At 39.5% G+C, this 25,042-nt stretch overlaps 1 protein-coding gene across 3 annotated transcripts in view; it reads left to right on the top strand.

The window, feature by feature from the left end:
- The window catches only part of tyw1 (tRNA-yW synthesizing protein 1 homolog (S. cerevisiae)), a 115,366-nt gene continuing 90,324 nt past the window's right edge, over positions 1–25,042 (top strand). Inside the window, exons 1-8 of one of the 3 annotated variants that reach the window (XM_052035845.1) lie at positions 1–370; positions 1,538–1,677; positions 2,161–2,304; positions 4,389–4,490; positions 5,502–5,696; positions 8,941–9,243; positions 10,032–10,151; positions 23,550–23,673. In XM_052035845.1, the coding sequence (XP_051891805.1) occupies positions 295–370; positions 1,538–1,677; positions 2,161–2,304; positions 4,389–4,490; positions 5,502–5,696; positions 8,941–9,243; positions 10,032–10,151; positions 23,550–23,673 (1,204 nt within the window). In that variant the 5' untranslated portion in view covers positions 1–294. The remainder of the gene's footprint in view (positions 371–1,537; positions 1,678–2,160; positions 2,305–4,388; positions 4,491–5,501; positions 5,697–8,940; positions 9,244–10,031; positions 10,152–23,549; positions 23,674–25,042) is intronic. The other 2 variants (XM_052035847.1, XM_052035848.1) reach the window with 2 other exon arrangements.

Genomic DNA, 25,042 nt, shown 5'->3' with positions numbered 1-25,042 from the left:
CGTTGGGGATGATATTTCGACTGTGCAGGAAGGATGTGACTGGGAAGGGGCCCCTCTCACCCCCGGCCAAGCGAGGCCTTGCTGCCCGTCGGTGAGGGACGTGACCCGACCTCACTGACGGGGCGGGGGGGCGGCCCGGGAGTGTGAATAAAGTTGGTTGACTCCCAGCGTACTCTGCGACGTGCAATGGCGGTGCTGGGGGAGCCGTGAGGACTGGTACCCGGTCTCCGGTGTCTCCGCCGTCCCCCGACCTCGCTGGTGACCCGCCGGGTGGGAGCGGGCAGGCGGCCGGCCATGCGGGCGCTGGCTGTCGGTGTGGCGCTGGCCTTGTGCCGCGCCGGGCCGGTGTGCGGGGAGCAGCGCGGTGACGGTGAGGCCGCTTTAACCCGGGTTCGGCGCCTGAAGTTACCGACGGGGATTCAGGTGTCCGTGGGGCGTTTCGTTGCCGTTGTTGCGGCGGGGGGATCAGTCTCGGTCCTGCCTGATCCTCCTCCCTGCGGGCTGAGCACCAGATCTCACCCTTGGGTGCAGGCTCTGACCTAAAGTGGGTGCTTAACAACCGTGGCAAGGGAAACGTGGATTTAATGAATATAAGAGAGAGAGACAAAGGACTGCAGATGCTGGAATGTAGATGAAAAGCACGGTGATGTTGGAGGCACTCAGCAGGCCAGGCAGCATCCGTGGAGAAAAGCAGACGGTCAACGTTTCAGGTCAGGACTGCCTGGCCTGCTGAGTTCCTCCAGCATCTTTAATGTATATAATTTGCATTCTCCCTGCCCACCTATCCATACAGAATCCGCACTTCCATTTTTCTAAATTCAATGGACTTTTGAATTGTTTTGCCCTTGTTTGGAAACCCATGTCCAAGTCTAGGTTAGTTTTTGTGAAGAAATGTTTCTGACAATGCTCTTAAATTTGACCATCAATAGTTTGGAATTATGACTCCTTTTTCTACATTATTCACACTTTTAATGTTCACACTTGACTAACTCTATACCATTTAATTGTTTTAAACTTCTGTAAGATCTTATCTCAGGAGCAACTTGGATTTATCTAATGTGATAGACGAGGTATGAATTTATCTAGCATCTTGTAGAAGCATCCTCAGAGATGAACAGAATGGATGGCAAGCAAAAAGATTAGGAATTATGTCCAAATGCATGCTCAAAGGGATAGGTTTTGTTCAAGGAGGCAAAAGAGAAAGCTATGAGATTCAGGGAGAGAATTTGAGAGAACAGCACTTGAACATCTTAAGACAAGGCAAGAGATAATTCAATGGAAAATATATTGGAGTGAACGTTAGAATTTTTTTTGCTATTTGAATAATGACGTATAGTTTTTAATGTCCCCTGACAGAAGATACATGGTCTTATCTTGTTTGAAAGCATAACCTGCAATAATGCAGAAGTCTCTTTGGAGGCTGAAAATTTTTAATTTGAGGCAGTGGTGCAGGGGAGACTAACAAACACAGAAAAAAGAAATGCAGATTAGGAGTTTTGTATTTGCTGACATTGAGATTTATTTTCTCCCTTTCCAGTATACATCAGTGAAGCCTGGAACTCCTTCCAGAATTGTGCGTTGTCGTTGTGGCACGTTAGACACTACATCTGTTCTTCCATTATTGTTGCCATGGGAATTTGGGCAGTTCTTGAGTTCTTAAGTAAAACCTATAACAAGGTAATAAGCACTTTGAGTTCAATAGTTATCCTGTTTGTAATAGAACGTGGAAGCAATGAGGTGTATGCTTCTGACAGCCACTCTGCTGGGGTATCAATCTTCGTGTTGTGAGGTGCCAAATGAATGCTTGAAGTTTCCTCATTAGTGGAGTGCCTCAGTGGGTTGAGTGAAAATTCGAGTGGATCTTGCTTCTTGGTTACGAATACATGAAGACCATAGTTGATGCTTGAAGGCCGAAAATAGAAAGAAGTCACAATAATTAAACTTTCTTTATCGTTACACTAATAAATCTTTAGCTTATTTATGTTTGTGTCTTAAAGTCAAGCCACTTTAAAAGAGCATGTGTTAAACAACAATTAGATACACTGAGATCCTGTCTATATTAATTACCTGCATATTGTTTCTGAGATGTACACTGGTTTCTGTTGTGAAAAGTTTTGATATTAATATACAAATTGCTTATGTGGTGAAATTTCTTTTGAGTGGCAGAAAGAAGTAGTAAAGGATGTCATAACTTCAAATATGCCTAAAGAATTGATTCAAAATGGACATGTAGTCCAAGAAGAAAAAGACATTCATGTTGCTGGTGTGAAGATTTTCTTTGGTTCTCAGACTGGTACTGCAAAGGTATGTGCTTGATCTATGTGTATTTTGTGTTTAGATTAAGTTGAGTAAAGATCAAAGTTGAAGTTGATGCAATTTGAATGAATTAACAAGGTTACATATTTTTATCTCTATTAAACAAATTAATACATATTTTCTCATTTTAGTGTTTACCTCCCAGCTTGATGCCTGTTTTAAAGTTTTGTAGTATGATGTTATTTTAAAATATAAAACGCATAAGCTAATTTTGCCATTTGTGGATATGGACGCATTGTGGTTCAGTTTCTGCACTTGCAGTCTTGACACCAAATAATGTGGAGGCATGAATTCAAATTCTATTATGGAAACTGGAGGATTAAGTTCAGTTAATTTGAACATTTGGGATAATTAATAGACCATAAATCTACTGGATTGATGAAGAAATCCCTCTGGTTAGCCTGTGTTCTTTCAAAAAAGAAAATATGCTGTCCTTGTCTGATCTGGCCTTTGTGATTCCAGACCCAAAGTATTACGGTTGATTTAACTGACATCTGAAAAAAAGGAACTGAAAATCCACCCAGCACAAGGGCAGTTCAGATGGACATTAGTGCTTGCAGTATCAGGAATGCCAATTCCTGTGAAAGAATAATAAAAGATACTGCTTTCAGCTATTCATCTAATTAGATAGATTGTGCAGAGTTGTATACACCTGTGTTTCCTTTCCTAGCAGTATATCATAGTATTGAAACAAGAATTACCATTCTAGCTAAATGCTTTTATTGCAACATATTTGTAAAAAATATTGAAATATTCATTGCATGCTTGCTAGTCTGATTGCAAGTGGCATAGACTGAGATTGAGTTGATCATGTTCAGCAGTGACTGTAATCAGATACATCTCACAGTCTGGTGCATTGTTTTGGGCTACTATTATTGATTGACTGAAAGCTCGGTTGTTGATGTACTCTCAAGGGGTAGAAAGTCTTTTGAGTGTTTGTAACCAGAAACATTTCAAGCTGACTTCAAGGCATTGATTTACAGAACTATTTGCTGAAGAACATCCTAGGTTGTCTTGGTGGTTTACATGGGTGTGTATTATGGCATTTTAAGGATCATCTTAACCCATACTCTCATTAATTTGCATGATGGTACCAATGTATTTTGCTGTTCTGATTTGGGATTTATCCAGTAAGTCAATTGGGCTAAAGGTTGATTAAACCTCCAAAATTCAGATTGTTGGAGACAAGTGATAAATATGTGAAAATATGATGCTGATTGCAGTTTAAAGCTAAATTTTCAATGTCCCTAGCTCAACACAGATTGACTGTGCATTTTTGTTTTTGGGTGACTAATTTCCAGTAATATAGGAACATTGGCATTACTAAATAAAAAAATAAAGATCTCTCTAATTTGCCTTCTACAATCTGCTGGTAAAATGAAGTGAAAATGGATTGTTGATTGTAATGATTTCTACCTAATTTCTTGTATAAGAGAGTGAGAAATAGGTGATGTAAATAACCAGAAGTTGAAAGCTTTTGAAATTGTAGGCCTAAAAATTAACAGTTCCTCACTGTACGGATACAGTAGTTGAAGAGGGCTTCTTGAATTTTCTCTGTGGCAAACCTGCATCTACAGTTGTGGTGCTGCTCTTGATTATTTCAGAAATGTATCCCAGCTCCCACCTTGTTTCTCCTGAGTGTAGATTAGGATTCATCTTCTTCCCTTTGCTCCACCACATGTGGCTGTGTCCCCAGTTTCACAAATTTTTTTGAAACTTGTTTCTCCAAGCATGTCTTCTGATTCCAGATCCATGATGCACTGTCATTTTGTTCCCATAGTGCTTTCCTATGAGGACTCTGCATGCCATACCATCAAGTCAAAACTTTGCACGTGGATTTGTCCATAGTCTGGTTTGGATTTGTGATTTGACTTTTAATTGAGTCACTTGCACACATAGGTGATTTGTATAGTGTGTAGGATAAAAACTTGGACACACTGCTGTGAGTTGGATCTGAGCTGAAGCTCCTGTGACCACATTGCATAGTGCAAATACTGGATAGGCAGAATTCTTATTTGGCATGTCTTTTGCATTTTGAATACCAATTTTATTTTTAAATTCTTTCATTCTAGGGGTTTGCCAAAATTCTTGCAGGTACTATACAGAAACTTGGATTGCCTGTGGAAGTTGTTGACCTGAAGGAGTATGATCCTGACGATAACCTGGTGAATGAGGTTAGTTATTTTATTGGATCAGTTTTTATGCTGCTCCTAATGAAAGAAGATAACTATTATTCATTGAAGTGGATATGCAGTCAGTAGAATGATTTGCTATTTCACGTATAGGAGTATTTGTTTTTCAAACTGATGGAGTTCTAACACCAAGGAAGACCCAAACACAAGTAAATTTCTCTATTCCATCAGAGACACTGTTTTCAGTTCCTATATATCCTGTACCCTGTGTGAATCACATGAGTAATTAGTACAGAATAAAGAGTTTGTTTTTGCTGTAGGAACTGGACTGCAATTGTCTTCAGACAAGACTCTTTGAGGACAGCACTCAGAAGATTTTGACCCCACTATCTAGGTTAGATTTGAATCCAGTATCCTAAAGGTGAAAGACTGGTTTAACCTATTTGTATCACTTAGTTTCCCATACAGAAGTGTTATCCAACAAAGTATATTCTGTTCTGGTGCAGTTCTTTTTCTTGGGGTTAAAACCTTATTGTAAATGCAAGCTCATTTAGTTCAGTAGTTTGACATTGAGGAATATTAACAATACAAGCTATATTAATATTATAAATACAGCTGATAGCAACAACATTCCAGAAGTTGTCCAAAGACAGCTGACTTCCTGTTACATACTTTCACTGCCAATAACATTGTGTTGAAGTAGTTGATCCTTGCATCAAACAGATCGATGATTTACTGCATTTTAGCAGGTTACATAGTTTAGATCCCATATTGTAATTTTTAATATTCTGCAATGTTTATTATCCAAATCTGCTCCTCTGAGATGTTTTAAAATAAAAGTCTAGGTAGTTAACTATTTGCAAAAATACTTCCAGTATGGTCTAACCAAGTATCATTTACAGACCTGAATTTTGATGAATAATTTTAATGAATATAAAAGTATCATTACCCAGAATAGTATCTGAGGAGAATGATGGACTTGCTGAGGATGTGCAACATTTTACATAATAATTGTTTATGCTCAAAAGTATTTAATTCTTTTTGCATGTTCAGGTTTCTAATAAAACTCTCTGCGTATTCATGGTTTCCACATACACTGATGGGCAACCAACAGAAAGTGCAACCTGGTTCTGTAAGTGGTTGGAAGAGGCAACACATGACTTTAGATATGGCAAAACTTACCTCAGAGGCTTGAGATACGCAGTATTTGGATTGGGCAATTCTGTTTACGTGAATCATTACAATACTGTAAGTATATTTCCTTTGCATCTGTAAAATTCATGACTCAATATTCTGCTTTGTGGATTCAAAGTAATTGAACTATAATGTGGAGACCCAAATGTCTTCTGGGATTTTATTGCATCTTGGCCGGTGTCTAACAGGTTGGAGGAAGGTTTCTGTGGAGCAGAAATCAACACTGAGCAGTGTGGCTGTTGATCCTATAACTCTGTTGTACAGAGCTTAAGTTCTAATTTAGATTGCATACTTCTGTCAGTCTGTGAGGATTGTTTTTTTTTCTTAGTTTTAATTTCATTACAACAGATTAATTTAGCGTGCCTTCCATTGCACTTGGAAGAGGGACAATGTTCCTTGTAAACTGGCAACCATTCTGAGTGTCCTTTGTTAATTGTATCCATGTGATTAATATCATTCAGGATTAATTGTTACAAATATGATCAATTTTTACTGATCATAAAAATGTTAATCTTATATATGTAAGTCGGGTAGCTCCTTGAATTGTGTAATGCAAGTGCACATACTTCAACTTTTAGTGAAGCAAGCGTACCACATAATAGTGACAATTAACACAATGTTAAGGAATAGGAAAGATCTACCTGTTTGAAGTTTGAAATAACAAGCTTTGAGTTTGGTCAAGAGAGTGGTAATTGCACATAAGGTCATTAGAGTAAGCTATTTAATTAGTATCAAAATAAAATGAAAAATGCTGGAAGAATCCTGCTGGTCAGGCAGCATCTGTGGAGAGAAAACCCAAGTTAAAATTTAATGCCAGTGATCCTTCAGAGCTGAAATGTTCAGGTCATTGACCACATCACCAAAAGAAATTTTTAGAATTTTATATTGGGACACTGCATTGATTATTGAATGTTACAGTACCTTATTGTCATAGAGTTGGCCAGCATAGAAACAGGCCCTTTGGCCCACCACATCTATGCTGACCATCATGCCTATCTATTCCTAATCCCACTTGCCTGCATTAATTACCTTATGCACTCATTCAAGTACCTGTCCAGATGCCTCAAATGTTGTTACTGTTCCTGCCTTCACCACCTCCTCTGGCAGCTCATTCCAGATAACAACTACCCTTTGTGTGGGGGGGGGGAAAAATTACCCCTCGGATCCCCTTTAAACCACCTCCCTCTCACCTAAACCTATGTCCTCGAGTTTTTGATTTAAGGTGAAACGGGGAATATTTAATGGAGATGTGAGGGACAAGTTTTTCACTTAAAGGTTGGTGGGTATATGGAATGAGCTGCCAGAGGATGTAGTATAGGCAGGTACATTTACAATGTTTAAAAGATATTTGGATGGGTACATAGGGAAAGTTTAGAAGGATGTGGGCCAAATGCTGGCAAATGGGATTAGTTTAGATGGGCACCTCAGTTGGCATTGACGAGTTGGGCCGAAGGACTGGTTTCTGTGCTGTACACCTCCATGAATCTATCTGCCTCCTTTTTCCTGACCAGACCCTCAATATCCCTTGTCAACCAAAGTTCCCTAATCTTGCCAGCCTTGCCCTTCACTCTAATAAGAACATGCTAGCCCTGAATTCTTCCTATCTCACTTTTAAGAGCCCTTTACTTGCCAGATGTCCCTTTACTTGCAAACAGCCTCTCCCAATTAACTTTTGAGAGTTCCTGTCTGATGCCATTGAAATTAGCTTCTCCTAATTTAGGACTTCAACTTGTGGACCAGTCCTATTTTCTTCCATGACTATCTTGAAGCTACTTGAATCAAGATCACTGGTTCCAAAGTGGTACGTCGACCAGCCTCACTTCCCAAGAGGAGGTCAAATGTAGCCCCGTTGCTATTGGGATCATTTATGTATTGCTTCAGAAAACTTTCCTGAACACACTTAACAAATTCTGCCCCATCTAATCCCTTAACACCAAGGCAGTTCTGATCAATATTAGGGAAGTTAAAATCATCTGCTATTACAACCCCATTATTCTGACAGCTATCTGTGATTTCCCTACGTGGACACAGCCCAGTGCATCATGGAAACCAGCCTCCCCTCCTTGGACTCTGTCTTTACCTCTCGCTGCCTTGGTGAAGCAGCCAGCATAATCAAAGACCCCACCCACCCAGGTCATTCTCTCTTCTCTCCTCTTCCATCAGGCAGAAGATACAGGAGCCTGAGGGTACATACCACCAGGCTCAAGAACAGCTTCTATCCCACTGTGATAAGACTATTGAACAGTTCCCTTATACGATAAGATGGACTCTGACCTCACGATCTACCTTGTTGTGACCTTGCACCTTATTGTCTACATGCATTGCACTTCCTCTGTAGCTGTGACAATTTACTCTGTGTTGTTATTGTTTTTATCTGTATTACCTCAATGCACTCTATACTAACTCAGTGTAGCTCACTGTGTAATGAATTGACCCGTACGATCGGTATGCAAGACAAGCTTTTCACTGTACCTCGGTACAAGTGACAATAATAAACCAATACCAATACCTCTAATTCCCCCTGACAATTGGAGGTGCCTGTCGTATAATCCCATCAAAGTGATACTTTGGGTCCCACTCCCTTGAGAAACTAGTTTAAACCTTCCTGAGCAGCACTAGCAAACCTCCCCGCAAAGATATTGGTCTCCCTCCAGTTTGGATGCAACCTGTCCCTCTTCTACAGGTCTCTTCTGCCCCAGAAGAGTCCCAATGGTCCAAGCCTTCCTGCCTGCACCAGCTCTTCAGCCACACATTCATTTGCATATCCTCCTTTTCCTATTCTCACTAGCACATGGCACAGGGAATAATCCTTTGATTACAACCCTAGAGGTCTTGCTCTTTAACCTTCTGCCTAATTCCTTATATTCACTTTGCAGGACCTCATCTCCCTGCCTATGTCATTGGTACCAATATTGACCACAATCTCTGGCTGCTCACTCTCAGAATGTCCTGTGCCTGCTCAAAGACATCCTTTATCCTGGTACCGGGAAGGGAACACACGATCCTGCTCACGCCTCACTCATGGCCACTGAAACATCAGTCTGTGCCGTTGACTATAGAGGTTCCTATCACTATCGCTCACTCAGACATTGGCCTACCTTGAAGTAAAGAAATATGTTCCCTTTGGAGTTCCTGATGCTGCTTTGCTGAGCCAAGAAATCATTTCTCATGATTACCCTCTTGCATTTTAATCATTTTGCTAGTGATGGTTTGTGTTGCATTCTGTACACACAACTTTATTGAGAATAATAAAATAAACTAATGAGCTTTTTGACTATATTGCACACGTTCCTTACAGGTTGGTAAAAACATTGACATGTGGCTGTGGATGTTGAGTGCTAGCCGTATTATGACTCGTGGAGAGGGTGATTGCAATGTGGTCAAGAGCAAACATGGCAGTATTGAAGCGGATTTCAGTGGATGGCAAGCCAAATTCTTAAGCAGACTGCACACACTTCATAAGGGAGATAAAGGAGGAGAGAAAGAGTGTGATGGTACCTGCAAAAAGGGGAAATGCAAGTCCAAAGAGAAGAAGCATAAAGAAAAATCTGTTCAGGATGAAGAAATGTCAGAAGGGACAAAGGATCACAGTAGTGGAGAGGTAAATTAGGACACATTAAGTATACTACTGAATGTACAGAATTTCAGTAAATACCACATTACAACTCTGACCCGTGATCTTGTGTGCGGTAGAGAATGAATTCAGCTTGATTCAGTAAATGGAATGGTTTCGTATTTTTACCTAGTCATTGCTAAATATCTCTTCTGGGCTCTGATAATAAGTTGTGTAAACAGCTTGATCCTGGCTTAGATTGTGTAATTTGTATACCACTGTCCCGCTGCCTCTGGTGGGTTTGTCCTGCTGGCAGGGCAGGATGTTCCCAGGTATTATGATGGAGGAGACTGGCATGTTTTCTTTAAGGTATAATTCTGTAAATATGATTGTGTCAGGCTGCTGCTCAGGTGGTCTGTGGTACAACTTTCCCAAGTTTGATGCTCGATGTTTGTGAGGAACATTTTGCAAGGATCTACTGGGCCCCAGCGTGACTTTTCCACGTTGGAATTTGTTGCCTAGGTTGATGCCAGGTGGTCTGTAAAGTTGTATTCTTCTTCTGGTTTAAGGTAGTGGTTATGGTACAGCTGAGTGGCTTACAAGGGTATTTCAGAGGACATTTAAGAATCAACTAGGTTGTTGTGCTTCTGGAGTCATATAGAGGCCAGGTTAGATAACAATGGCAGATTTTCTTCACTAATCAGATCTGATAAGTGAATCAGATGAGCTTTTAGTAAAAACTGGGTAGTTAGTAGTCAAGTTTTTATTTGTGTGTTAAATGTAGTTAATCTTGATTTGTTATCTTCCCATGTTTTTATTTGCATCTTCTCTTCCAGGAAGAATTGTTTGAGACAACAAGTGAAGAAGAATCAGGGGTGGAAGATGCAACAGAAGCTGCTTCTGTCATTGATGTAGAGGACCTGGGCACAATAATGAACAACAGGAAACAAACAAAGGTATGAGTCCATTTATCATGGTGATAGGTTAGTGCAACAATCAACCAAGATTGCCATCAATCAATCGGGGTTCTGGTACAGAACCAAACTAAGGTATGGGAAAACTTCATATAATAATTTCTTTCAGCACATAATAAAAATAAAGCCTATTTTTATTTTTTTGTCAGTGGTGAAATGTCTTGGTTTAGGTTTTTTTAAATTTCATTTATTGTTTGGTTGGTGGATAAGACATTTAATAGTTAAAGAAATGTTCAAAGATCATTTTTGAAATGGGACTTGTATTTTTCCATTAACTCCCAAATAACAATCCTGTGTTTTTACTTAAATATGTTGACAGCTACTATTGCTCTTGTCTATTATCGTATGGCTTTGCTTGTTCTCTTTTGTCTTTGACACTGTTAGACTGACATTCAGAGTGAGTTTTGAGTTCTGTCATAAGGAAATATTAAAATGCTGCTTGGAGACCATGGACAAAAGCAAGCTCTGACCATTGTCTGTATGGATCAGTCAGTTATTCTTGAACTCAGCTTTTCTATGCTGTTTCCTTGAAGGTGAAAATGCAAATTTAATTTTTTGGTTTGCTGACTTTATTTTCATTGAAAGCAATTGGGGACATGGTGAAATTCATACCTCAGACAGGTAAAAGAATGTTTATCATAATTAACTTTGAATCTGGTATTAAGATCCAGCTGCTCAAATCATCCAAATAAGTTTCTTCTGGAATTGAATGAACAGTCCTGGGAGAATTGTTATGAAACCTGTGCAGGCTTTGCTAAAAGATAAAATAATTTCATATAGTCCTGCTTTTTGTGTTGTCCAATACCAATAATTCACTCATTTAATGAATCCCGTTAGTGTTGAGTGTAACTTAGTTACTGCCTCTTCAAATTGTTTCATTCTCTTATTTTTAATGTACTTGTTAAGGAGTTTTAGGTGGGAGCATGCTTGTCAGTTTCAGCTAGTACCTCCAAAGAACTGAGCAGGAATATAAATTAATGCACATACACGTGAAGGTGAGAATAATTTTATATGTTTAGAAACAATTGTGAACAGAATTGACTAAGACTCTTTAAATCATTGGTCCTGATAGTGTACTTAAACAGAAATAATACTTGTGTCTAATATTAGATAGCAGCTGTCCATGTAAATTCAGGCACTGCAGTTATGTAGTCCATTACAAGAAAATATCCAGGTAAAAGTTTACTGTCAAGTCAAGGTTGACCAGTATAACTGGTTAGAGGTAGATTAGTTGCTTTGTAGTTGTATAATAAATATCATTGATATTTACTTAACTATTACTTCACACAAGAAGTCCATTTGACTGCTGGATCCATGTCAGCTTCCAACAGAACAATCCCATCAGTCTCATTTTCACCTTCCTTATTCCCCTGTAACCTTGCAATTTTTTCCTCTCTCGCATGCCCATCAACTCCCCTTTGATTCTTTTGCCACTTACCGACATTAAGGGGGAATTTTACAATAGCCAGTTAAGTTACCAGGAGGTCTTTGGGATGTGGGAGAAAATCAGAACACCTGGAGGGGAAACAACATGGACATGGGGAGAGCATACAAACTCCACACAGATAGCACCAGAGATCAGGATTGAACCTGGATCGCTGGAATTGAGAGGCACTGTGCCGCCCCCATCAATCTTTCTGAATCTTTAAGCAAATGTTTTCTGATGGAATGCTTCAGTGCATTCAAGATGAGTACTTTGAGTGTTGTTCAGCAATTATCGAACAAAGAACAGACTTAAAAGCTACTCCGATCTCAAGGCAAGAAAAGCTTAGCAGCAAGGATATTAGACTAATAAATATGATCTGAGGTGATGGAGCTGAAATAATATAGGTTTTTAAGAAAGGCAACTGTGAACAGCATGCAACAATATGGCTATTGTTTTATAACAATTATGACATGCCAAAATGTTTTGTTGCCAGTTTAAGGCCCTCACCAGATGTTATGGGTTCAAGTGTGCAGTCATTTTCAGAGCATCTGAGAACAGTGTGAACAATTTTCTTTTCAGGTTGTTTACTGTGCATGGACATCAGTGACAAGGTTGTAAATTTTTTTGCCCACTGAGCATCTCCTTAATCATATTACAGGATCCTCACTGAGATGTGGACTGTCAGTTAATGCAGTGCCTAATAACATGAAAAAGCAAGCTAATTAATGGGAGATGGGACTGAGAGGACAAGTGACAATTTTAAAGATTTTATTGTTTTTATGTTCATCAGTAATTAAAATCTGAAGAATGAGGCCTCTCACTTGTAGTAGTTAATTCCTGGTTCCAGTGAGGTGATTTGACAGTAATTAAGATTGCTCTTTGAAAATCCACTTACACTGAAATGGATAAGCCTTAGCTTTTACCAGTTTAGTGATATCTGTAAAATTGATACTGTGTTCTGTATGATTAAATGTTGAAAATCTCAGCAAGATACTGCTAGAATGAAGTTTCTGGAAGAACAGGGCAACTGAAATGGAAAATTCTGAGTTCCTTGTTGAATTGTAGACAAGGATTTTCTGGATATTGTTATCTGATTGTTTAGTGTCCATCACCAGTGATAATTTGACTTTTTTTAACTGCAAAATCTAGCTATAATAGTAGTAGTCCCAGAGCAAACTGGTTACCTTGTGCCTAGACAAGGCATACTTCACCCTCTGAATATTCAGCTGTATTTATCAGCTCTTGTTTTGTATATTGAAACCACATTTGTCATCATACAATCTTTGGATATTTCTCCAGGATTTGTGGAACACTGGAAAAAATATCCTCTTATAATTTCTTGAGGACTCATGGCATCTGTCTTAAGAGTTTTGTGAATAGCTATAGGTCTTGCTATTTTGAGCAGTACAGACCTTTTATCCTGTTCCATGTTATTACCCACCTATCCCAATTAAACTTGTCTGGAATGACCACACACTTTGTTGAAGCTGATAAGAATTCACTTAATTGCTTAATGGATAAAGTCACTCACCTGTCTTATCTCATTAATTATTGTAAACTAACATCATTTAATGGACATACCTGTAATTATTTCTCTATATTAACTAATCCCTTGAGTGATTTGTTTCTTTTACTTTGAGTTTCCTCAATTGATCTTCCTAAAAAAGCTAATTGTCTATGTTTTTGGTTTCTGGCTATTTAAAGGAACTAAACATGCCAATGTTGGTCTGAAAAATGCATGTTTTTGTTCAGTGAATTCAAAAGTTGTGTATGCTTGGTTTCAGGAATATTTTCTGCTTTTAACATTTTTATTCTCCTCTAGTCCTTCCAAAAATCCAACAAAATGTAAATATCAAACAAGATCCTAAAATAAAAATTACATTGGTAAAACAAAGTTCTTGGAGGCAGCTTCAAGAACATCCCCATCCTTGATGGTGGGGCTCAGCATGTAAGTGATAAAGACAAGGCTGAAGCATTCACAGTTATGTTCAGCCAGGTGCCAACTTAGCTTTTTTGAGATCCCCACTGTTACAAAAGTCAGAAATGGCTGAGAGCCCTGGACACTGCAAAAGCTTTGGGACCAGATAACATCTCAGCTGTAGTAAAGTCTTGTGCTCCAGAAGTAGCTGCAGTTCTAACCAAGCTATAGTAGTACCCTGGCATCTACATAATGTGGAAAATTGCCTAGATATATCCTGTTAACAAGAAGCAGGGCAAATCCAATCCAGCTAATTACAGTTCAGTTAATATATTCAAAGGGCAGCAAGGTAGTGTGACTGTTAATGCTGCTGCCTCAGAGCTCCAGGGACCTGGGTTTGATCTGGAGTTTGTGTTCTGCTTGTGACTGAGTGGGTTTCCACCAGCTACTGTCCTTCCACATCCCAAAGTTGTGCTGATAGGTTAATTGACTACTGTAAAAATATCCCTTAAGTGGCAAAAGAGGAGTTGCTGGGCATGAGAGAGAATGTTGCAGGCTACAGGGAAATAAGGAAGGGGAGAATGGGACTGGGAGCAGGCATGGATATGAGCAGCATGGTTTCCTTACATGTTGTAAAAGGTAAGTCAGTCACTGTTAGAGTGCCATGCAAGGACCATTCCTGACAAAAAGTCTACCTATCTATCCTATCCAACAGAACTCTGGTAACACTCACCTGAAGTAGTACTTCAATGGCTCAAAGCCATAGGCAAGGACAGTGGGGGGGATGGACAATAAATGCTGGCCTGGCCAGTGATTCCCACATCTTGAAAAATCAATTAAAAGTCAATGATTATTTGAAATTTCCATACTAGTAAACTGGATGCATAATACATTCTGCAGGTGTTTCTTGAAAGCAGAATTTCTTGATGATCTGTCTTGGCAAGGACAATGGGCAGACTCAGAATCAAATTCCAGTATTGTCTGGCATTTCACTGATTTCTAGAGCTGATAGACCTTCATTTGAGAAACAAGTTTGTGTCTCGTTTTCCCTTTACAGGTCATGTCAAAATAAGCAGGTGTCTTCTGTTATCTTAGATGCCCAATTCTTAATCATTTTTGGGATCTGCATATCACTGGCAAGGCTAGTGTTTATTGTCTAGTCCTAATTGCCCTTAATTCAGTGGTGGTGAGCTGTCTTCTTGAACAGCTACAGTTCTTCCACTGCAGGTATTCCCACAATGTTGGGAAGGGAATTAGAGGATTTAGACATAGTGACAATGAAGGACTGCAGAAATTTCCAAGTCAGGATATTAGCAGAGTTGGAGGGCAACCTGCAGGTGGTGGGCCTTAGCAACATGTAATTGGCCACCTGGTAACTTTGTCCAGTTGCATTCTGATGAATTGTGGAAGATGCCAAGTGATATTATGCAATTATGTTTGCAAGTTTCCTGTTCATATCCAACCTATTAAATTTCTTATGCTGAAATTTTAGCTAACATTTCCTGCCTATTTACAGTAATTTAGTTTCTAAATTCAAAGAATGTAAATATCAGTGCTTCAATTGTTTGTAACCTTCTGTGCAGTTTCAATAAGTTAATTGGAAATTGACTATTTTTTAAGTATCGGTGAGCCCTGTGTTATATAGCTGTTCAGGTTAAAGAAATTCACAAATCACTGCCCAAAAACTTGAGGTATGGAATAAAATTTGCTCTAATGGAGGTTGTGGGGGGGGGGATAAAATAAAATGTAAAAGAAATAACAAGTTTTGTCAATTTTTATTTTGGTCATTTAATACTGTGGATAAGATTTGGATATGACATCACCACATCAATGGGTTAGCAGTCACAGCGAGTCCCTCTTTTGGCACACCCTCTAGTCAGAGTGTATGTGAACAGACCTGAGTGGAGCACTGCTTTACTCTCTTTAGTGAGCTGCTTTACTCCAGTTCCACTAAGTCACCATGCTTTAACCCATTGCCCCCTGAACTTCTACACCAACATTCTCCCATGAGCCCCAATCCTTGAATCCCACCCCCTTTTCTTGATATCCCCACTTCCCAAGCCCCTTCCTAATCCACACGCTTGGCACGTCAAAGAAAATGCCTTGTAGAAGAGCGCAGCAGCGCTTCACCTTGAGAGGTCTGTTCACATGTCCTCAGACTGGAGAGGGTGTGGCAAAGGAGAGGCTCACTGACTGCCAACCCAATCAACATGGTGAGATCATATCCAAGTCTTATTGCCCCCTACTGTATTGAGTGACTAAAACTAAAAATTGACAAAATTTGTTGTTTCTTTTGCAAAAGGTGTCCCTTCCCTGAGTCAATTGTTACCTTCAGCTGTTAGGTAATGGCAGTGGGTCAATTTGTCATCACCAGTAAAAATTGCATAACATGAGGGGAAAAAATGTACCAAAGGAATGCATCTCTGCTTATAACATGGGATTCAAGGGGGTTTGCAGAAAATTGCAATACAGACTGGACTGTTTTCTAGGAACACAACCCCTCTCTAACGTGGGGGTCACCTGTATGTATGAAGTGTTAAATCATTACCCTCCTCAGACACCAGGTGGTTCTGTTGCTCTGTCCTTCCTTAGTTTTATCTGGCACTAGGTGGTGCTGCTGCTCCTTTCCCAGGCCTGATTTGTCTCCCTCAAATTTTAAAAGTATGAATTGGGGAAGAAATAAAACTTTAATTTTTACTAATTTTGTTTCCTTTTGTTTTTTCCTACTTGCCTCAGCTGTTTTTGTAAGCCCTTCCTTATCTCTCCCCAGCATTTATTTTCACTGCTTTGGCCCTTGGGTGTGGCACTCTGGTCCACTTGCTGCTTTCTGGAAGGGCTTCAGCCTATGGGAGCTAATAGCTCTTCCCCTTTAGCTTTCTGGCACTAATCTCTTAATAACTTCAATAGCATTACACTGTAAGGTGTTACAGTTTAGGCTGTTTGGGAAGGAAGGGTGGGGAGAACATTTTGCATATTGGCTAGAAGCTGATGTAAAATGTTGTATCGCAGATAGGGGAAAATAAACATTAGTTTACTGCAAGGTTGGGATAAAAGATCAACCTTTTTCAAAGATTGCTTGTTACCTCATGAATCAAGGAAAAGAACTATTGTGTTGGTCCATTTTTAAAAAAAACAATTCTCAGTATAATACAAAACAGACAAGACCCACAATAGATGCAGAGATTCCTATTCAGTGGGTGGTTAACAATAAGCAGCAAGGCATCTCAATGTCATCTGTGGGCAAAAGATTTTCCTTGGTATTCTTAAATGAATCAAGGTGTTAAGCTAATGCTAGCATGAAAGATCCACTTCAAAGAGCTCTTGGTTACTCCTTGCCTTTTACCTTTGTGCACAAATTTAAATACCCTATTTCAAGTTCCCTGTCTATTACTTTTCCAAATACCTCACAACCAACCACAAAAACAGGTACCCCAGCCAATGTCTCAATGATTGGGTGATGCACCCTTGACTGTTGATCATCTTTGGCTTTGGAGTCAGAGTTGTACAATGCTGAAACAGGCCCTTTGGCCCAACACTTCATGCCAAACATCTTGCCCATCTACACTAATCTCATTTGCCTGCATTAGGACCTTTATCTTTCTATATCTTCTCTATTTAAGTGTCTATCAAAATGCCACTTAAACATAATAATTTTATCTGATTCTATCACCTACTCTGGCAGTGCATTCCAGATATTATTGACCAAAACAAAACTTAGCCCTCAGATCCCTTTTAAAACTCCTTCCTCTCACCTTAAAGCTATGTTCTTTTGTTTTTCAAACCCCTATCATTGGAATAAGATTTTGACTATCTACCCTATCTATGCCTCTCAAACATGTGCACTTTTCAGGTCAGCCCTCAGCCTCTTTCACTCCAGGAAAAAGAAGCCCAGCCTATCCTATCTCTCCCCATAAGTAAAGTCCTCCAATCCAGGCATTATTCTGGTGAATCTCCTCTGCACCCTCTCCAATGCAATCACATCCTTCCTTTAATGTGGCAACCAGAACTGCACACCAAGTGTGATCTAACCAGTGTTTTGTAACGTCTCAACTCTTATTCTTGGCATATCCTGTTCAGACAACTGCTCAGCACTTGAAGATGCCAACTACATTGACTTGACTGTCTGAAGGTATTCACACTAGTTCTTCACCTTCATCCTAGCCTGTGTAATATGTTTATTCCTCCAAAGGAAATGTATCAGGGCACAAGCTGTTGCTTTTAGAACTCTGCTTAAAAAAAACCCATCTGTTGACACTTAGGCTAAAAATGCTGAGTCAACATCCTTCAATTCTTCATGTCATTATTCCTTCACTGATGATAACAAACATAATTACTACATTTTATAGTTAGAATTTTCATACAAAATATTTCTAACCAAACTCCTACCAAATAATTCATAACCTAACTTTCAATGTATTAATTATGTTGTACCCAACACTCCAGAGGAGGAGAGAGAGGATGACCAATCATTTGATGATTTGTGAAGTGATAAGAGTGTAATAGGGCAGGAGAGGTAGAGATCAAGGACATATGAGGAGGAAGGATGCAGAGTACATAAAAGATGAGGGGAGATGCACAAGGTATGAACAGAAAGTAAGAGAGAGTAAAGGAAAAGGATGTGGAGCATGATCTGCTGAAAAGAGATAAAGGAACTGAAGAGACTAGTGTTTGGGAATAAGGGAGTTGAGGTAATAAGTATCTGGAATAGAGTACAGTCATTGATTTTATTTATTTGTGTAATCCAACACCAGTAAATTGAAGCTGTCAACACCACAAGCTAAATCTTAGACCACAAGATGTAAGAGCAGAATTAGGACATTCAGCCCATCAAGTCTGCTTTGCCATTTGATCATGGCTGATTTATTTTTCCCTCAACCCCATTCTCCTGCTTCCTCCTCATCTGTTCTAAAGGAATGTCCTATTCTGAGGCTGTGCCCTCTGGCCCTAGACTCTCCCACTACTGGGAACATCCTCTCCACATCCACTCTATCCAGACCTTTCAATATTCAGTAGGTTTCAATGAGATCCCCTCATTTTCCTCAACTCCAGTGAGTACAGGCTCAGAACCATCAAACACTCCTCATACATTAACCCTTTTCATTCCTGAAATCATTCTTGTAAACATCCTCTGGACCCTCTCCAATGCTAGCACATCCTTCCTTAAATATGGGGCCCAAAACTGCTCTCAATATGCCAAATGTGGTCTGACCAGTGCCTAATAAAGCCTCAGTATTACATCCTTGCTTTTATATTCTAGTCCTCAATGATTGCTAACATTACATTTGTCTTCCTTACTACCAACTCAACCTGCAAGTTAACCTTTAGGGAATTCTGCACTAGGACTCCCAAGTCCCTTTGCACCTCTGATTTCAGAATTCGCTGCCCATTTAGAAAATAGTCTACACCTTCATTCCTTCTACAAGTGCATGACCGTACACTTCCCAACACTGTATTCCATCTGCCACTCCTTTGCCCATTCTCCCAACCTGTCCAAGTCCTTCTGCAGACTCTATTTCCTCAACTCTACCTGCCTCTCCACCTATCTTTGTATCATCCACAAACGTGGCCACAAAGCCATCAATTCTGTCATCCAGATCATTAACATAGAATGTGCAAAGTAGCAAACCCAATAGCAACCCCTTCAGAACACCACTAGTCACTGGCAACCAAGAAAAGGCCCCCTTTATTCCCACTCTTTGCCTTCTGCCAGTCAGCCAATCTTCTATCCATATCCATGTACTTTTCCTGTAGTACCATGGGCTCCTATCTTGTTTACCAGCCTTATGTGCAGCATCTTGTTAAAGGCCTTCTGAAAATCCAAGTAAACATCCACTGCCTTGTCTATCCTGCCTTTTACTTCCTCAAAGAATTCCAACAGATTTATCAGGCAAGATCTCCTCTTAAGGAAACCTTTGAGGTCAGCCTATTTTATCATGTGCTTCTAAGTACCCAAAAACCTCATCCTTAATAATGGTCTCTAATATCTTACTAACCACTGAAGTCAGGCTAACTGGCCTATAATTTCCTGTCTTTTGCCTCCCTCCCTTGAGTGGAATAACATTTGTGATTTTCCAATCCTGCAGAACCATTTCAGACTCTACTGATTCCTGAAAGATTGCTACTAATGCCTCCACAATCTCTTCAGCTACCTCTTTCAGAACCCTGGTGTGTATTCCATCCAGTCTGGGTGACTTATCTGCTTTCAGACCTGTTTCCCAAGCACATTCTCCTTAGTAATAGTGACTACACACTTCTGTTCCCTGACTCAAATTTCTGGCATGTTGCTGGTATCTTCCACAGTGAAGACTGACAAAATACTTATTCAGTTCATCCACTATTTCTTTGTTCCCCATTACCATCTTTCCAGTGTCATTTTCCAGCAGTCCGATGTCTACTCTTGCCTCTTACTCCCTATATCTGAAAAAACTTTTGGTATCCTCTTATATTATTGGCTAGCCTACCTTCATATTTCATCTTTTCTCCCTTTATTGCTTTTTTAGTTCCTTCTGTTGGCTTTTAAAAGCTTCCCAATCTTCTAGCTTCCCACCAGATTTTACAATATTGTATGCCCTCTTTTGCTGTTAGCCATGGTTGCCTCACCCTCCCTTTAGAATGCTTGTTCTTTGGGATGAACTGAGCCTGTCTTCCATATTACTCCCAGAAACACTTGCCATTGTTGATCTACCGCCATTGTTGATCTACCACCATTCTTGCTAGGGTCCCCTTCCAGTCAACTTTGGCCAGCTCCTCTCTCATGCTTCTGTAGTTACCTTTACTCAACTGTAATAACAATATACCTGATTTTAGCTTCTCCCTCTCAAACTGCAGGATGAATTCTATCTTATTATGATCACTGCCTCCTCAGGGTTCATTTATCTTAAGCTCCCTAATCAAATCCAGAATTGCCTTTTTCCCAGTGCTCTAAAAAGCCATCTTGTAGGCATTTTACAAAGTCCTTCTCTTGGGATCCAGTACCAACCAGATTTGCCCCAATTTACCTTGAAATCCCCCATGACCACTTTAACACTGCCCTTTTTACATGCTTTTTGTCTCCAGTTATAATTTGTACCCCACATCCTAGCTACTAGTCAGAGGCTTGTATACAATTCCCATCAGGGTCTTTTTACCCTTGCAGTCCCTTAACTCTACCACAAGGATTCTACATCTTCTGATCTCATGTCCCTTCTTGCTAAGGATTTGATTTTATTTTTGTTTTTAAACAGAGCCACCCCACCCTACCCTATCTGCCCACCTACCTGTCTTTTCAATAGGATGTGTATCCTTGGATGTTTAACTCCAAGCTGTGATCTTTTTAATTTAGTCCCTAGCTGCTCAAATTCTCTCAACAGAACCTCCTTGTTCTACCTAGATCATTGGTAGCCCCATAGACCTTGACAACTGGATCTTTCCCCTCTGATGCCAAATTCCTCTGCGGGTCAGATGAGATGACCCAAACCCAGGCAGTCAACACAGCCTTCAGGTCTCTCAATCCTTACAACAGAGAATTGTGTCTATTTCCCTGACTATACTATCCCAAATTACAACTACATTCTCTTCTCTGCACCCTATTGAATGGCTCCCTGAACCACAATGCCACAGTGCAGTTGCTCATCCTTCCTACAGCCCCCACCCTCATATGCACAGGGAGCAAGAATCTCAGACCTGTTGGACAAGCTCAAGGGCTGAGGCTCTTCCAGCACTACCCCTTGGATCCCCCTACCTGCCTCACTCAGTCACACCCTCTTGTCCCCAAGGACAGACCAAATTTGAAGTAGTTAATCTAATGTGTGTGACTGCCTCCTGAAACACAGCATTCAGGTAACTCTCCCCTTCCCTGATGCATCACAGTATTCAAAGCTGATTCCAGGTCATCAACTTTGAGCCTGAGTTCCTCAAGCAACCAACACTTGCTGCACGTGTGGTCACCAGGAACCACAGTGGGGTCCACCAGCTCCCACAGTATGCAGTTACAACACACCACCTGATCCTGCATCCCTACTTTATATAATTAGTTATAATTTGATATGTTTTTATTTAACTACTATGGAAAAAAAACCTTACCAGTACCTCCTCACCAAAGCCTCAGAAATCACATTCCTACAATGGTCACTCTGCTTTAACCTTCCTTTTATTGGCTGAGCTGCCACACATTTAGCCAATCACACAACTTTAAAAAATAAAACTGCTAGCACCTCCCCTTTGCTGCTCTGGCTGCTGCAACTGAAGAAAAACAGGCTCCCAAATGGAAAAAAAACAACTTTTTAACTTTTTAACAACTTTGTTTTTTTTAACTTTTTAAACTTCTATCCGTCCTGACTCTCAAACCAAAGCCATCAATAGCCCTGACTAGTTCACCACCAAATTATCATCTGAAAATGCACCTGTCATTAACACAAGAAAAACAAGAGACTGAATTAAAGATGAGGGGACTGAATAACTGTAGAAGAAATAGGAGAAAACCTCAGAGGTAAGATATGAGGAGGCAAAAATAAAAGACATGATGGGAAGAAAGAAAGTTGCAGCAAAAGAAAGATGTCCAATGCACACTGTTCTCCAACTTCTGAGGAAAATCCAATTTTTAAAAAGTGTTGTTGATCCTTATTTATCCATTAACATTACAATAAAATTAACATTCTCTGACCATCTTTCCCATTTCAGCTCAGCTGCACCTCTACTTATCCCTGGCAATTCACAGACTTTATTGAGTACAGTCAGAGGAAGCTTAATACCAATGAATGAAATGTTTAGTATAGAGTGGTTATTTCCTCCAAGCATCATGTCTAATTCCTTCACAGTATTGTGATCTTACTTTTTTAGCTACAGACTGATTCAATCAGAAAGTCAGTCAAGATTGGGAACACCTTCCAAAAGAAAGATAGATAAATCTAGGATTTGCCAGTGAGAAGCTATGGAGCAATCACTAAAACAGCAACTTATAGCCAAGCGTCTAGGAAAATGTCCTGATAAAAGGCCGAAAGTCAATTCAGTTGCTCAAAATGCATCCTCCAAAAATATTTCAATGCATTTCCCCCTCCTCAGCAACTGAACTTTGCATCTCTAAGAATTGCAACATAAGTAAAATTGCACAATAACAGCTTCTGTTCCGCTGTTATAAGACTCTTGAACAGTCCACTTATACAATAAAGATGAACTCATTATCTCTCAATCTACCTCATCATGGCCAATGCACCTTATTTCTTTACCTGCACTGCACTTTCTCTGTAACTGTAGCTCTATATTCAGCATTCTGTTATTGTTTTCCTTTTGTACTACCTCAGTATACTTGTGTTTGAAATGATCTGTCTGGGTGGCATGCAAACAAAAGCTTTTCACTGTATCTTGGTACATGTGACAATAATAAACCAATTACCAATTAAAAACAATATTTATAGGCACCTTAATTATTATTTTCACTGAAGGGTTATCCTTCGCCTATCTCAAAAACCTGGACTACGAGCTCGTGCAGTGTGCCTGATTTTCTGTGAAGCATAAATAGGATTTTGTTAGCTTTATTAAATGAATGTTGCTCTTAAAACTTTGAGTGTTTTATTTTTGTAACTCACTGGTTATTCTTCAGTAACAGCTAATATTTCAAATCTGTATATTTATTCCATGGTTATGGGCAGTGGTTTATTGTTGTTACCCTTTCTGCCAGACCCTTGGCATTATCGTGGACAATATCTAGATACAATTTGGACTACATTTCAGTGCTGAAATTATTCTGTCAGGGACAAGAGCTACTTCGAATATCATTTTTAAAGGGGAATTTAGCTCGCTAGAATTAACCCACCAGAACAGTAAATGGGGAGACAAAACAGTTGCTTGTGGTAAGACACTGATACTGATGGAAATCTATGAGGCTAATGATTTTATTTTATATACTTGACAATGTAATTTCTATGTTATATATACTTAAGAAAATAGATGTATTCCTTTCTTCAGTTTCCAAAATGGGCATTGAATTTGGACAATGTTGGTAGAACCATCATGCTGTAACCTGTTACATTTCTTAATTCTATTCCCTGCGTTCTTATAGAAGGAAGAAGTGAACAAAGAAACTGGAAAACTCAAATTGTCAAAGCATGCCACACGGAAAAAAGAAATGGGAGAACCAAGAGAAATGATCACGCCAGCACTTAGGAATGCACTCACAAAGCAAGGTATGATTTGGAAAGTTTAAAGTTTTTTTTAACTTCAAAAGTAAATGCATTCTGTACAAAAGGATTAACTGTGGTGTTCATCGTTCGTTTTCTGACCCCCATTTGTTCTTCTAGTTCTGTGGCCCCTGTCCATCTTCTATTTGCCTTTTCTTTTCCTTTTGCTTGTATCCTCACTTGTTCTTCCTCTTGCACATATTTGCATGCTCCTTCTTCAACAACTCTCTATGCAACACAAAATAGATAGTTATTCAATACAGGCGACCCCTGCGTTATGGCCGTTTGAGTTACGTAAATTCATCCTTGCAGAATGCTCAAACCACTACCTAAAAATTTGAGATATGGAGTAACATTCTCATGGAACTTGTGTGAAAAAAAGTAAATAAGTCAACACAAGTTTATTTTCAATTCTCATTTCTTGACACGTGCAGATGATGTGGCTTCATTTTAAGGAATATTGTGATACAGACTGTTTTCTAGGAATGCACCTCCTTCATAATGTGGAGGTTGCCTCTATATCTTGTGTGTTAAACCACAAAATAAATCTGAAAATCCCACAGGATTAATTGAAATAATACTAATTTGTCTGATTATAAATGAACATACAATGTGTTTTCTTATTACAAGAAAATACTCAGAGTCTTTAATATCCAGATAAAAGTCTTGCTAATCCATCAAGTTTAGGATTGCGCCCTTATGCAAATATTAAATATGTGCTCAACAATGAGAAAACATTTTGTTTCATTAATCCTTATTTTATCAGTAGACTTGCTGAAATTGAGCTGGTTTTTAAGTATTAATAGGACTTGGGTTCAGTTCCTGCTGCTGTCTATAAGGAGTTTGTATGTTCTCCCCGTAACTGCGTGGGTTTCCTCCCACATTCCAAAGACGTACAGGTATGGAGCTGTGGGCATGCTATGTTGGCGCCGGAAGAGTGGCGACACTTGTGGGCTGCCCCCAGCACATTCTCAGTAACGCAAAAAGACACATTTCACTATGTGCTTCAATGTACATGTGACTGATAAATATCTTAGTATCTATATCTTACAAGACAGTATTTTTGTTCATCTTTGATTTAATAGTTTAATGCACATTAGCATAATTTCATTAAACCAGGAACTTCATGTATGATTTTTAACCATTGGCCTGTTTCAGAGATGAGCACAGATGAAGGAAGCCGTTCAATGCATTTCACTCATCTTTCTAATAAAACCTATGAATCCCATCAGTACATATCTCTTGAACTATTCCATGTATTTTGGTGATACTACTCTTGGCATTCTATGGATATGTAGTTCCTGACCTTTGTCTGGAACATGCCTTTTGGCTGTTTGGACTCATATTCCTCTTCCTGCAGTTACTTACGGTTTAA

This window comes from Pristis pectinata, chromosome 21 (assembly GCF_009764475.1).
Source record: "Pristis pectinata isolate sPriPec2 chromosome 21, sPriPec2.1.pri, whole genome shotgun sequence".
Classification (NCBI taxonomy): domain Eukaryota; kingdom Metazoa; phylum Chordata; class Chondrichthyes; order Rhinopristiformes; family Pristidae; genus Pristis; species Pristis pectinata.
The sequence above is the reverse complement of the archived record's forward strand: the minus strand, read 5'-3'. Positions and strand labels throughout refer to the sequence as shown.